General features: G+C 47.4%; 1 protein-coding gene across 1 annotated transcript in view; it reads left to right on the top strand.

Moving 5' to 3' along the window:
* GFRA4 (GDNF family receptor alpha 4) overlaps positions 1-12954 on the top strand; it is a 74391-nt gene that overhangs the window by 56610 nt on the left and 4827 nt on the right. The window contains 6 exon segments of the mRNA XM_064653596.1: positions 1911-1991; positions 7272-7617; positions 11368-11477; positions 12324-12458; positions 12650-12694; positions 12697-12806. Of these exon segments, the coding sequence (XP_064509666.1) occupies positions 1911-1991; positions 7272-7617; positions 11368-11477; positions 12324-12458; positions 12650-12694; positions 12697-12806 (827 nt within the window).

The following is a 12954-nucleotide window of genomic DNA, read 5'->3' as shown; positions in this document are numbered from 1 at the left end:
AGGAGAAGTGCAGAGGTGAGGCCACGGGCCAGAAGGCCAAGCAAAACAAAGGGGATGGAGAATACAATGCCCAGGCTTTCTGGAAGGGGAGCTGGTCGGGAATGGGAACTAGCTGGGAATGGGAACTGACTGATCAAGTTCCTGGAAAGCTTTCAGGTGCCACAGCTTGAAGGGTGCAGAGCACGGTGCTATGAACTGACTGGGGAAATCAGAGGCCTCAGCACCCTCCAGGATCCAATTTCTCCCGTAAAAATACCTGATGAATGAGTTTCCATTGAAGTGAAGCCTGGGGAAGAGGTGGTAATCCAAGGACATTCATCTCAATGGGCTGTGTCACAATTCCTTCCCTGCTGACCTTCATGCCTGAAACTTTGGCCACAGGTCATCTGTGATGTGGCTCTGTAGGACGGTGGGGTCAGGAGAATTTCCAGCTTTGGGAAGTGGAATGGTTTGGGTTGGAAGGGGCCTTAAAGACCATCTCATTCCAACCCCCTGCCATGGCCAGGGACACCTTGCACTAGAAGGAAGAGGAGAGAGAGGCTGGCAGAGGCCAGGAGTGGGTCTCCAGATGCAGAATAGAAGTTGGATGGGCTGGATGAACTTCCCGCCCAGCAACTTGGGACTTCCACCTTTGGGATGGCTGTGAGAGGGCTGTTTTAGGAGGCTGGCAAGACTCTGCCCCCCTTCTCTGCTACATTTTTTTCATGACTGAGGTCACTTGCAGTGCAGATTCACTCCCCAAACCTGTGGTTTCCTTGCCTTAATTTCCCCAGGGTGATACATTTCATAACAGCCCCGGAGTCCTCACGCATTTAATCGACTGAGAAAGGAACCCACACAGAGCTTTGTCTCTCACTCACACACACCCAGGAGGCTGCAAAAAGCTTCTTAGAAGCCCTCTTGTAAAAACAATCGTGGAAGTGTGTGCTCAGGGAATTTGCAAAGCACGCTGTTTACTCAGGGCCACCTTCCCATTTAGAGACACAATAACACGATGACAACTCGATAACAATCCTCTGATAAAGGTGCTTTGTCATCAGGACATAAAACTGCTACTCTGGGACGTACAAATGGGCCCCTCTCCGGGTGGGTAACGATGCAGGATATTTCAATGAAGGTGTAAAGCTGCCTTGTAATGCACCTGTGGTAATTCCAGGGCCTTGTGTATCCTGGGAGCCATTTCTTCCTGGAGATCAGCATATGCCCGGAGCGTGAGGTTTGATAGTCCTTTTATCCCAGCTGCTGTTCCACATCCATCTAAATGTCTAATAAAGCAAGGAATTGATGCTGAGCTGTTTGCTTCAGTAATATTCCGTGGGATCCATCAGGATGACGGGGCAGTACAGGCCGTTGTGAATAAAATCAGCTTCCCAGAGACTCAAAAATGAGGAGAGGAAGCTCCTGCGGGAGCTGTGGCTCATTAGCTCTGTGCCAAGTAATAATGGCAAGAAGAAAGGGGGAAGTGGTAATAAATATGGGGGGTGTTGTCACACACACAGCCCTGGCCGTGTCCTAGAAAGAGGTGAGGACCATATCCCAGGGAGAGACACAGAGGAAAGAGCAAGAACAGTGATGGAAACACCGTGTGTGGAGGGAGCTGGTGGTTTGAACCCTGCCCACAGCCTGGTGTCCTCAGTGACACTCCCTGGAGAGTGGCTTGAGCTGCAGAGGATTATAACTCAACAGTTCCCTGCCCCTCTCCAAAGCTGAGATATATTTTTAAAAGCCAGTCCCGTCCTATTCCCTTCTCCAAGGATGTGGCCACACACCAGTCCCTGCGACTCTGGGGATTTATTTATGGCACTTGGAGCCACCAAACAATCCTGCACTGCAGCCTCTGAGCCTTGTGCACCTCAGCCATCCCTCAGGAGCCTCAGCTGCCCTCTCACCAGCTTCTCCTGTCCCCCCAGGAATGAATGTCCTGGAGAGTTCCCCCTACGAGCCGCTCAGCAGGGGCTTCGATTACGTCCGCCTGGCCTCCATCACTGCAGGTAGGTGGGAGGGGAGCTGCTCTTAACTGGTTCAAACTGGGGGAGGGACTGGCTGTGGAAGAGCTACAGACAGGGAAATCCTTTGTGAGCATTGCCTGGTTCAGGCCCAGCAGTTGCTTTTCCAAGGAGTTGCCTGTGATTCCTGTGCTAAACTGTTACGTGTTCTGGGAAGAACCGCTTGTGGTTTCATCCTTTGGCTTTTTTTTGTGTCTGTTACGGTGTGGGCATGAAAAAAAAGGGATGTGGTGGGAAGACCTCTTCCAATGGGCTCGTTCTCCACAGCAGGTGGATGATCTGTGCCCTGCAGACACCTCAGCAAACAGGAGCTGCTTGGGTTTCAAAGGTGCTTCCACATCAGTCACAGGGTCAAACTCTGCAGGGAAAAAAGGTCAAAAATCCACCCTATGGGTTGATCCTAGACACAGCCTTTAATCCCATGCCCCGAGGGCAACCTCAGCCCCGTGTTCTGCTCTGCATCATGTAATCCCCTTAACAACTTAAACAGAGCTGCCTGACACCTTTTAACCCCTGGAGGGCACAAACAGGGCTCAGCAGTTAAAAGGTCGGCCAACAACCCATCCATCACCAACCAGCTCCTGCACCAGCCGTGGGGGAGCTTTACCAACAGTGATTTGGGGTATAAAACTCCCTGTCTGGGAGCAGGTAATGCACTCTGGCAGATGTGCCAAAACATCTGTCCTATCTCAGCTTTTCCCCACTGTGCCCCCGGCTCTGGGGTGGCAGCACGGCTGGAGGGCACCCAAGCGAGGAGGAGCAGCAGGTGCCTGAGGCTGATGGATGCCCTCAGTCCCTGCCACGGCCAGGAAAATTGTCCAGGAGCAAATTAACCCATCAGCCCCAGACAATCAAAGCAGAGAGGGATGGGAGGTGCTCCCTGCCCTCGCTCTTCTTATTGACTCCACTTGACAGATGGGAGCGTGGACACTGGAGCGTGGCCAAAGCTGTTTGCTGGGTCATGGCCTTTCTAATGGAGTTTTCCACCTTTTTCTAAGAGTCCTCCAGGGCTTCGGAGCACGGGGAAATCCAGGCATGGGGATTTTTCTGCACGGTTAGCACATTTTTAAGGCAGACTGAAATCGTTTGGGCAGCAAAGCAAACGGGCCCAGAGCAGCAGGGATTCATCAGAGGACTCGGCATCCACTTAGGGACATGAATTTTCTTGGTTTAACCTGGTTTTCCCTATTTATACCAATCAAAATCTTCCATCACATGAATCAAGACCTGCCACCCTGTGCCTGTCCAGTGTCCAGGGCCATACAGTCAGCATTGCCAAAGGATCCCCTTTCAAATCTACCAAAAAAACCCCCAAAATTCCCAAGAACTTGTTGAAACAAAAAACACCCCCCTGACTGTTTGCCAAGCGAGAGCAACAGGTATTTTAAACCAAATTTCACCCAAACAATAAATGGCCACTCTTAAAACTCTACAAATGGAGCCACATCCCTCCACTCCTAATCGTAGCAGTGATTTAAAAAGCACATCCTTTGGTTGTGTGGGAAGAGGAGAAAATCCAGCGTATTCCCTGTGATTTATGAACTGAATGGATGATGAAACCCTTCCAAGGAACCGTTTCCTCCACATTGGTTGGCATCTCCCCAGCATAAACTGATGCTCTGACAATATTCCTCTCTCTGGGCATTTTGAAAGGGAATTATTTGGTGGTGGGAACACACCAAGCAAGAGTTTTGCCCTGAAAAACTTGGAATTTGACTTCCAGCTCACTGTAAGCAGGAGGGACAACAGGAAGGGAAAAAGAAATGCTGGGAGAAGGAGCATCTGATAATGCCAGGGAAATAAAGGAGGGCAGCCAGCTCTGAAGTGCTCAGGGAGACTGTCAGTGTTTTAGCACTTTTCAGCAGTTGACTGGCTGGTTTTAACTCCTGGCCAAAGATAGGGTTTGGCTCTGCAATGGGAATTTATCATTCTGGGGATTTTTCCTAAGTGAAGAAAGTCCTGATGTGCTGCAGGTCATGGGCTTAATGCAGAGAGGTGAAAATCAGCTTCAACTTCATTTTCTCTCTCATGCTTGGAGGCTCCTTGTCTTACCTGTGTGAGCAAACAGAGCCTGATATCCCAACCCACTCCCGCCATGACTCTGGAGCATTTTCCCCTCTATAAAACAGACCCCATCCATCTCTAAGGACCCTACAGCCAGTGTTACACAAAACACCTTTCACAGAATCCCAGAACAGATTGGGTTGGAAGGGACTTAAAGCCCATCTTGTTCCAGCCCCTGCCATGGACAGGGACACCTTCCACTAGCCCAGGTTGCTCCAAGCCCCATCCAACCTGGCCCTGGACACTTCCAGGAATCCAGGGGCACCTGGGAGTCCTTTTCCTCTTACTTACTCCCCACATTTGCAGAGGAGGCTGTTGGCCTCATACAAACTCGTGAGATCCCTGTTTTCCTACTGTTTGTTTTGCATTCATCACCACAATTCCTGCTTTATTTTCCTGATTGTTCCCCACACTCCAGATTTTCCTCCACTATCCCTGTGTCCCCACAGCACACCCCTGCTCTCCCACCCACACTGGGACATCCTTTCTCCTCTTCTTTAAGAGGGTGGAAGTGCAGAATGATTTTGCTGAAGGTGGGGAAGGCTCTGGGGACAGACCCATCATCAGGTCCCGGGGGCTCCAAGTGGGATGGTGCCTCTGATCCCATCCTGTGAAGGCACCATTACTTCTTAGGACATGGATTTACTGGTCGGGACTGGTCTGGATGGGGGAAGTGAGAGATCTGCTGTGGCACTTTGAGACCCAAGCAGCTCTTGCTTAGCTGGGCAGGTCCTGGGATGGACCAAAGCCTGATGGGACCCTCCCGGTCTTCTTTCCAGAAGAAACTCATCGCACAGGATAGAGAGTCTGAGGTGCAGGATTAGTGCAGACCATCCAAGGATCAGCAGGCTCAGCTTTGCCACTCAGTGCTTAATTTTGAGCAGTTTATGGGAAAAAAAGGGTCTTTTACTAGAGATCCCAATGGTGGATCCGGCCATGGCCGTAAGCAGATGCAATTCCTGGTGGCTCCTGTTTTCCCAGGCCTCAAGTCCCAGTTCACATTGGAAAAGTGTTACAAGATGCCCAGGGCAGAGCAAAGCTTCATTTTATTAAGTACAGGAAAGTGGGGGAGCGAGCCCTGGGGGGTGAGGTTTGATGGGTTGCTGTGGCACCTCCCGGGAAAACAATGAATGTGGGAATGGATTTGGGCCTGCCAGGACACGGCAAACAAATGTGGGTGTTACCTGGACACTGTTTTCTTGGAGGAGGTTGTGGTCTCACCAAGGTGGCTGATGCAGGAAAATAACCCTCTGAGACTCTTTTTGAGTATTAGAAAGCAAAAACCACTCTCTTTACGCAGGAATATTTTCCGAAGTGTGCCTGAGACAACAAAGTCTCTTGCTTTTATTTCATTACCTAATTACCAATTACCTGAGAGTGCCACACCCACCTCCAAAACCGCCCCTCCCTCGGTACCGCCCTCCCCACACCTCCCAAATTTCAGTTGGAGCTTTCAAGAAGATCATCTCTTCATCTTCTCCTCCTCTCCCTCATCTCCTTTGGGATGTTATGGCATTGCCTGGAATGCTTGCAAGGCTTTGGAGAAGCTTTGGTAGTATCAGGTGTTATGGCCCTTTTCTCACTCCAGTTCACAGACAGAGAAACCCTTGAACTCGTTAAAATTCCTGCCTCTTGAACATTTTAGAAAACCAGCACAAAGGGACTAGAAAACTGCATAATATATAGTATATGAATTATATAATATGTATATTTAAAATATATAAAATATATATAATATTTACAATGTATAAACTATATATAATATATAAAATATATATAATATACAGTATATAATATATAGTATATAAATGATAAATACTATGTATTTTATATATAATGTAATATATAATATATTAAATATATATAACATATAGTATTAATATATAATATACAATATATAGTATATAAACTACATAGACAATATAATCTATTAAATATATAAAATACATTAATATTATTACTATATTAATATAATAATTATAATTAATAATAAAAATATAATTTGAGAATATAATTAATAGTTATCATATGTTATTATAATATAATTATAATGTATATAAGTAATATTTAATACAGTACTATTAGTATATATTAATATTTAATGCAGTATAACTATTATATTGTATATTATAATTAATATGTAATATCTTATAATTAGTTCTAATATATAATAATACATTATTATAGCATATAGTATATAATTATAATATACAATAATTGTATATCATTAATATAATATGTCATTAATCTAATATTAACTATATTAATTATATTAATTATAATGTTAGTCATGTAGTGATTAATATTTTTTAATACTATCAGCTATATAATATATTAAAATAATATAATGTATAATATATATCACATATATAATACATCATATATACTATATATTTTATATATGTACTGTATGTTATATATACTATATGTTATATATATATGTACCACGTTATATATATAGCATTAATAATATATAAAGTATATATAATATATATAATATCTCTCATATAATATCTATATTATATCTATAATATATAATGTATAATATATATAATATCCATAATGTCTATAGTTTCTAGAATATCTATAGTTTCTAGAACATCTATAATACTTATAGTATCTATAATAACTATACTATATATTAATAATAGTTATATATAATATAAAATTTATCTTTTATATTATGTATTATATATTAAATATTAAATATATAAAATATATGTAATAACTGTAATAAGTGTGGATAGAGCCTTCCTTAATCTTCATTCGCGAAGCCCAGCCATGATGATATATAAAATATATAATATATATAATATATAATATATATAATAAATAATATATTATATATTGAATATATAAATACATAATATATATAATATATAAAATATATAAAATATATAAAGTATTTTTATATATAACATATATAAAAATATATAAAATATATATAAATATATAGAATATATAAAAATATATAAAATATTTAAAAATATATAAAATATATAAAGTATATTATATATTATATATAAAATATATAAATACATAATATATATAATATATTTTATATATAAAATATATAAAGTATATTTTATATATAAAATATATAAAATATATAAAATATATAAAATGTATATAATATACAGGGGTGGTGCCTCTGGGGGTGGGTCTCGGTGCCAACCTCCCCCTCCTGTGCCCCGTCCCCAGGGTCGGAGAACGAGGTGACGCAGGTGAACCGGTGCCTGGACGCGGCCAAGGCCTGCAACGTGGACGAGCTGTGCCAGCGGCTGCGCACGGAGTACGTGTCCCTGTGCATCCGGCGCCTGGCCCGCGCCGACTCCTGCAACCGCTCCAAGTGCCACAAGGCCCTGCGCCGCTTCTTCGACCGCGTGCCCCCCGAGTACACCCACGAGCTGCTCTTCTGCCCCTGCGACGACACGGCCTGCGCCGAGCGCCGCCGCCAGACCATCGTCCCCGCCTGCTCCTACGAGGCCAAGGACAAGCCCAACTGCCTGGCGCCGCTGGATTCCTGCCGGGAAAACTACGTCTGCAGGTAACGTCCGTGCGTGGGTTGGGGCTGATGCAGAGAGGTGTCCCTTGGGCACGTCCCAAGGGTTCGTCCCCTGGTGACAGCCCCAATGCACTCACCTGAAGGGTCCCACATCCCCCCTCATCCCACTGACCGGTTGTTGTCTCAGTGGCTCCTTCCCATGATCCACATCCTTGTATCACAAGATTTGGGATACAAGGACACATACACAAGGTGTGGGATACAAGGACACATACACGAAGTGTGGGATATAAGGACATGTACACAAGATGTGGGATACAAGGACATGTACACAAGCTGTGGGATACAAGGACACGTACACAAGGTGTGGGATACAAGGACACATACACAAGGTGTGGGATATAAGGACATGTACACAAGGTGTGGGATACAAGGACATGTACACAAGCTGTGGGATACAAGGACACGTACACAAGGTGTGGGATACAAGGACACATACACAAGGTATGGGATACAAGGACACATACACAAGGTATGGGATACAAGGACACATACACAAGGTGTGGGATACAAGGACACATACACAAGGTGTGGGATACAAGGACACATACACAAGGTGTGGGATACAAGGACACATACACAAGGTGTGCGACACAGACAGAGGATGATTTGAGATGCTCATGATGGAGCTTTTTAGACCTTTCCTATGGATTTTTCAGCTTTGGTCCTAAAGAAGGATCTGCTCTGGGTCTCGGTGGCAAAGCTGGGTCTCCCACCACATCCCACTGACAATTCATTGCCCTGGTGGCTCCTTCCCATGATCCATAATCTTGCATCTTACACAAACAGAAGAACATTGGAGATGTTCAGGTTGGAGCTTTTTAGACCTTTCCTATGTTTTTTCAGCTTTGGTCCTAAAGAAAGACCCACTCTGGGTCTTGGTGGCAAAGTTGGGTCTCCCACCACATCCCACTGACAGTTCATTGCCCTGGTGGCTCCTTCCCACATCCTTTCCCCATACGCAAAGTGTTAACAGGCAGAAGAAAATTTGAGATGTTCATGCTGGAGCTTTTTAGAGCTTTTCTGTGGGTTTTTTTGGCTTTGGTCCTGAAGAAAGACCCGCTCTGGGTCTCGGTGGCAAAGCTGGGTCTCCTGATCCATGAATGGGCTGCACCAATCCTGGCATCTTACACCCCTTATCCCATGCAATGACTTTCTTTAGGAAGGTGTGAGCCACGCAGGGATGTGGGGTGGGGTGTTTGCAGCCACTCTCACTGATCCATCTCCTCACTGTCCATCTCCCCTAGTCTACAGCAACCCACATGGAGGGACAGAACAAGGGGGAAAACGGCTTTAAATTGAAGGAGGGTAGATTTCGATTGGATGTTAGGAAGAAAATATTCCCTATGAGGGTGGTGAGGCCCTGGCACAGGTTGCCCAGAGAAGCTGTGGCTGCTCCTGGATCCCTGGAAGTGTCCAAGGCCAGGTTGGACGGGGCTTGGAGCAACCTGGGCTAGTGGAAGGTGTCCCTGCCCATGGCAGGGGGATGAGACAAGATGATCTTTAAAGTCCTTCCTAACCCAAACCATTCCATAATTCTAAGCTCTGGTGGTTGCAACAGGAGTCTCAGGGTCTCAGTGTCACTCCAGATCCACCCCTCAGCCCGTGGCCAGTGTGGTTTGCTGCTGTGCTTCCACCCAACCCCACAGACCCATCCCCTGTGCTCACTCACAGCCTTTTTCCTTCTTCTCTACTATTTTCACCCCTGTATTTCTCTGAAAGTCCTTGATATTCCAGAAGGCCAATCCACACACAGCTCCTGGGAGCAGAGCCCATCTGTCTGTGGGAGATGTGAGACCACAAAGCACTGATCATGGTGATCCCAGCCCAGTGCCCTGGGTGCAGCTGGAGCCCCGAGCAGACACCTGGAGAAGGAAAGCACAAGAACAAGTGTAGGACAACACCTCCAGCATTATCCCAGACTCTAATTATTGAGGGGTTTGGGACTTCCAAAAGTCCCAAACTGAGCTGAACTGCCAGCAGCCATTGCCCACTAGCACATCATCCTTAAATTACAATTAAAATATTCTTTATTTTCGCAAAGGGGTGGTGAGAGCAGCAACATCCTCTTGGAAGGATGGACTGGGACAGATATTCCCATGCACCCCAGAAACGTGAATGAAGGACAAAAAAGAATGATGCAAAGCCTTTGAGCTACCCCAGCCCTGGCTCAGATGTCCCCTGGTACCCAGGGAATCTGAAATGGAAGATTGATCCTGGAATCTGAAGTGGTCCTGCCCTCTCCCTAACACGACAAGAGGGCCCAGCGGGGAGGAAGAGGTTCAAAGCGGAGAGTGTTTCCCCCCAGGAGGCTGGAAACCACTTCCTGCCCCAGCACAGCTGTTCATTATCTGCTCCCTTGGCCTCTGAATGTAGAATGTAAAATATCCTCTAGAGACACAGCAGGAACAAGGGGTTGACGTGTGACCTGGTCAGAGCCAGCAGTGCAGAAACCACGAGGAATAAATCATAAAGGAATGGAGTAAAATACTCCATTTGCCTGCCCTGCAAGTCCTCCTCCTGCAGCTCCTTCCCAGCTGTAACCCCTTGGATTTCCCAGCTTGGAGGGGTGGGTTCTGCTGACACGGATTATATGGAATTCTATAAAATCTGCCAGCAGCATCTCCCTCCTCTGAAAGCAGCACATTTTGGGCAGGAAGATTTTTCCTGGTGTCACAGGAGAAAAGGGGTTGGTGTGGGGCAAATATGGGAACAAAGAAGAGGAAAAAAAAAAAAAGGAGAAGGCTGGGGAGGAGGAGAGAAGCGGGCAGGAAAGTGCAAGTTGGAATTCTGACCCTGAGCAGGAACACCAAGAAAACGTCTGGAAGAGAGAGGGTGTCTGGGAGGAGCAACATGCTCAGTTTTCCTGAGGTTTCCCAGGCAGAGCAAACATTTTGAGGTCAGTTCACACTTCAGACACTGCAGGTTGTCACCAAAAGGGCTCTACCTTCAGGTGTCAGCAGTGTTTGAGGTCCCTTCCTCCCTGGCCATGGGAGGCCTGTTCAGATGGATCTGAATCTCCACCAGGTCCTACCTGAAAGTCCCATGTGGATGTCTCAGATATCCTACAGTGTCCAAACACCACCATGTGCCAAAAACTGCCTTATCCCTAAAGAGTTAGGTGGCAAATAACTGGTTGGCAGCAGGATTCACCTGCTCCACAGGCTCCTGAGGGTCCAACCTTCTCCTGGGAATGGGAGACTGCAGCAGAGGATGGGAGAGCAGCCCTGGTGATGGGTAGAACATTCCATGTCTGAGCCTTTGGACATTCCTCTTGGTGTGAGGTGACCTCAGCTACGTTTAGAGTCTTCAAAGAGAGAGAAGCTGGACAGGGGTGATTCCCTGTTCCAACGAATCAGCATAAAAATGAAGGTTGGGGCAAAGCTAAAAACGACAAACACAGAACGAATTCCCTCCCTGCCGGCAACGGCTCTTCCCTCAAAAACCAGCCTCACACAGCAGACAACAACCATTTCTCCTAAGACTGGACCTGTCTTGTAGTTCCAGAGGAATCCTGATAAAACATGAACTGCAGAACCTGCTCAAAAACTACTCCTGGGTTTGTTGGGGCGGGCGAACGTAAAATTATATCGGTTCGAACCGGTTTAGGAACACCCACAGCACCAAAGGATTTTACAAACACCACCAGTGGGCTGCTGTATCTTTTTTTTTTTTCCCTCCAAAAAAATCTGTGCTGATCTGTCCTGTTTTTTTGTGCTGTGATTCCCCCAGGTCCCGCTATGCAGAGTTCCAGTTCAACTGCCAGCCCTCCTTGCAGGCTGCCAGCGGGTGCCGGAGGGAGAGCTACGCTGCCTGTCTGCTGGCCTACACTGGCATCATAGGTATGGGGGGGTCAGACCTGCTTTGATTTAATTATTAAAGTAAAATGTGAGGTGCAGAGAAAGAGAAAGGAATAAAAAAGAGGATGGAGGGAGAGGAGAGGGAGGGATCAGGCGTCAAGGAAAGCGTTACCAGCCAGTCGAGGGAGGGGATTGTCCCGCTCTGCTCTGCCCTGGGGTGGCCTCGCCTGAAAGTTTGTGAATGTTCAGCCTGGAGAAGGCTCTGGAGAGACCTTCCAGCACCTTCCAGTGCCTAAAGAGGCTCCGAGAGAGCTGGAGAGGGGCTTGGGACAAGGGAGAGACGGACAGGACACAGGGAATGGCTTCCCACTGCCAGAGGGCAGGGCTGGATGGGATACTGGGAAGGAATTCCTGGCTGTTAGGGTGGGGAGGCCCTGGATCAGGTTGGGCAGAGAAGCTGTGGCTGCTCCTGGATCCCTGGAAGTGTCTAAGGCCAGGTTGGAGCAACCTGGGCTAGTGGAAGGTGTCCCTGGCTAGTGGAAGGTGTCCCTGCCCGTGGCAGGGTGTGGAACAAGATGAGCTTTAAGGTCTCTCCCAACCTAAACTGTGAATGCTCTTAGGGAACCTGAATTCCCAGAAAATGTCCATTCCTTGGACTGAAAGAACTTTCTAATCAATTGAACACTTTGGTGGCGGTGGGGTGACCACAAAGGTTGTGATTCTCCTCCCTGGGAGCAAACCAGAGCCACGGCAGCAGCACTGGGAGGGTTGTGCTGCCATCCCAGAGGGCTTTGGCCGAGGCTGAGAGCGGAGCAACCCAAGACAGCAGCTTTGGGGGGAATCTCACCGACCCCGTGGTCACACTTCTCCACCCCTTCCCCCCCACAGGCAGCCCCATCACCCCCAACTACATCGACAACTCCACGTCCAGCATCGCTCCCTGGTGCACCTGCAACGCCAGCGGGAACCGGCAGGAAGAGTGTGAGACCTTCCTGCACCTCTTCACCAACAACGTCTGTCTCCGTGAGTGCTCACAGCATCCCTGCGCCCTGGGGGGCCTCCTTTGGAATGGGGCACGGACATGCCCTGCTCCTCAGGAGTCTGTGGGTGCCCAGCTCCCTGGTTGCCAGCACAGCAGCCGGGAAGACCCTCAGAGGTGCCTTTGGGATGTTTTGCCTTGCCCTGACGAGCCTTTTCTCCGTCTCTTTCCCAAGAAAACGCCATCCAGGCCTTCGGCAACGGGACGTACCTGAGCTCGGCCGCGGCCCCTCCATCCCCCCCACCACACAGATGTACAAGCAGGAGCGAAACGCCAACAGGGCCGTGGCCACCCTCCGAGAGAACATCCTGGAGCACCTCCAGCCCACCAAGGTAGGGCAGGGCTGGACCGGCCCCAGGAGATGCTGGGCCGTGTCTGTGGCTCCTCCCACCCCCCTCAGCTCAGCTCCCTCTTCCACCTGTGTCATTCCAGCCACAGACATCCAACCTCCCCTCCACCTCATGGAGTCCTTGGTTCTGA

Source organism: Pseudopipra pipra, chromosome 4, assembly GCF_036250125.1.
Source record: "Pseudopipra pipra isolate bDixPip1 chromosome 4, bDixPip1.hap1, whole genome shotgun sequence".
Lineage (NCBI taxonomy): Eukaryota > Metazoa > Chordata > Aves > Passeriformes > Pipridae > Pseudopipra > Pseudopipra pipra.
The sequence above is the reverse complement of the archived record's forward strand: the minus strand, read 5'-3'. Positions and strand labels throughout refer to the sequence as shown.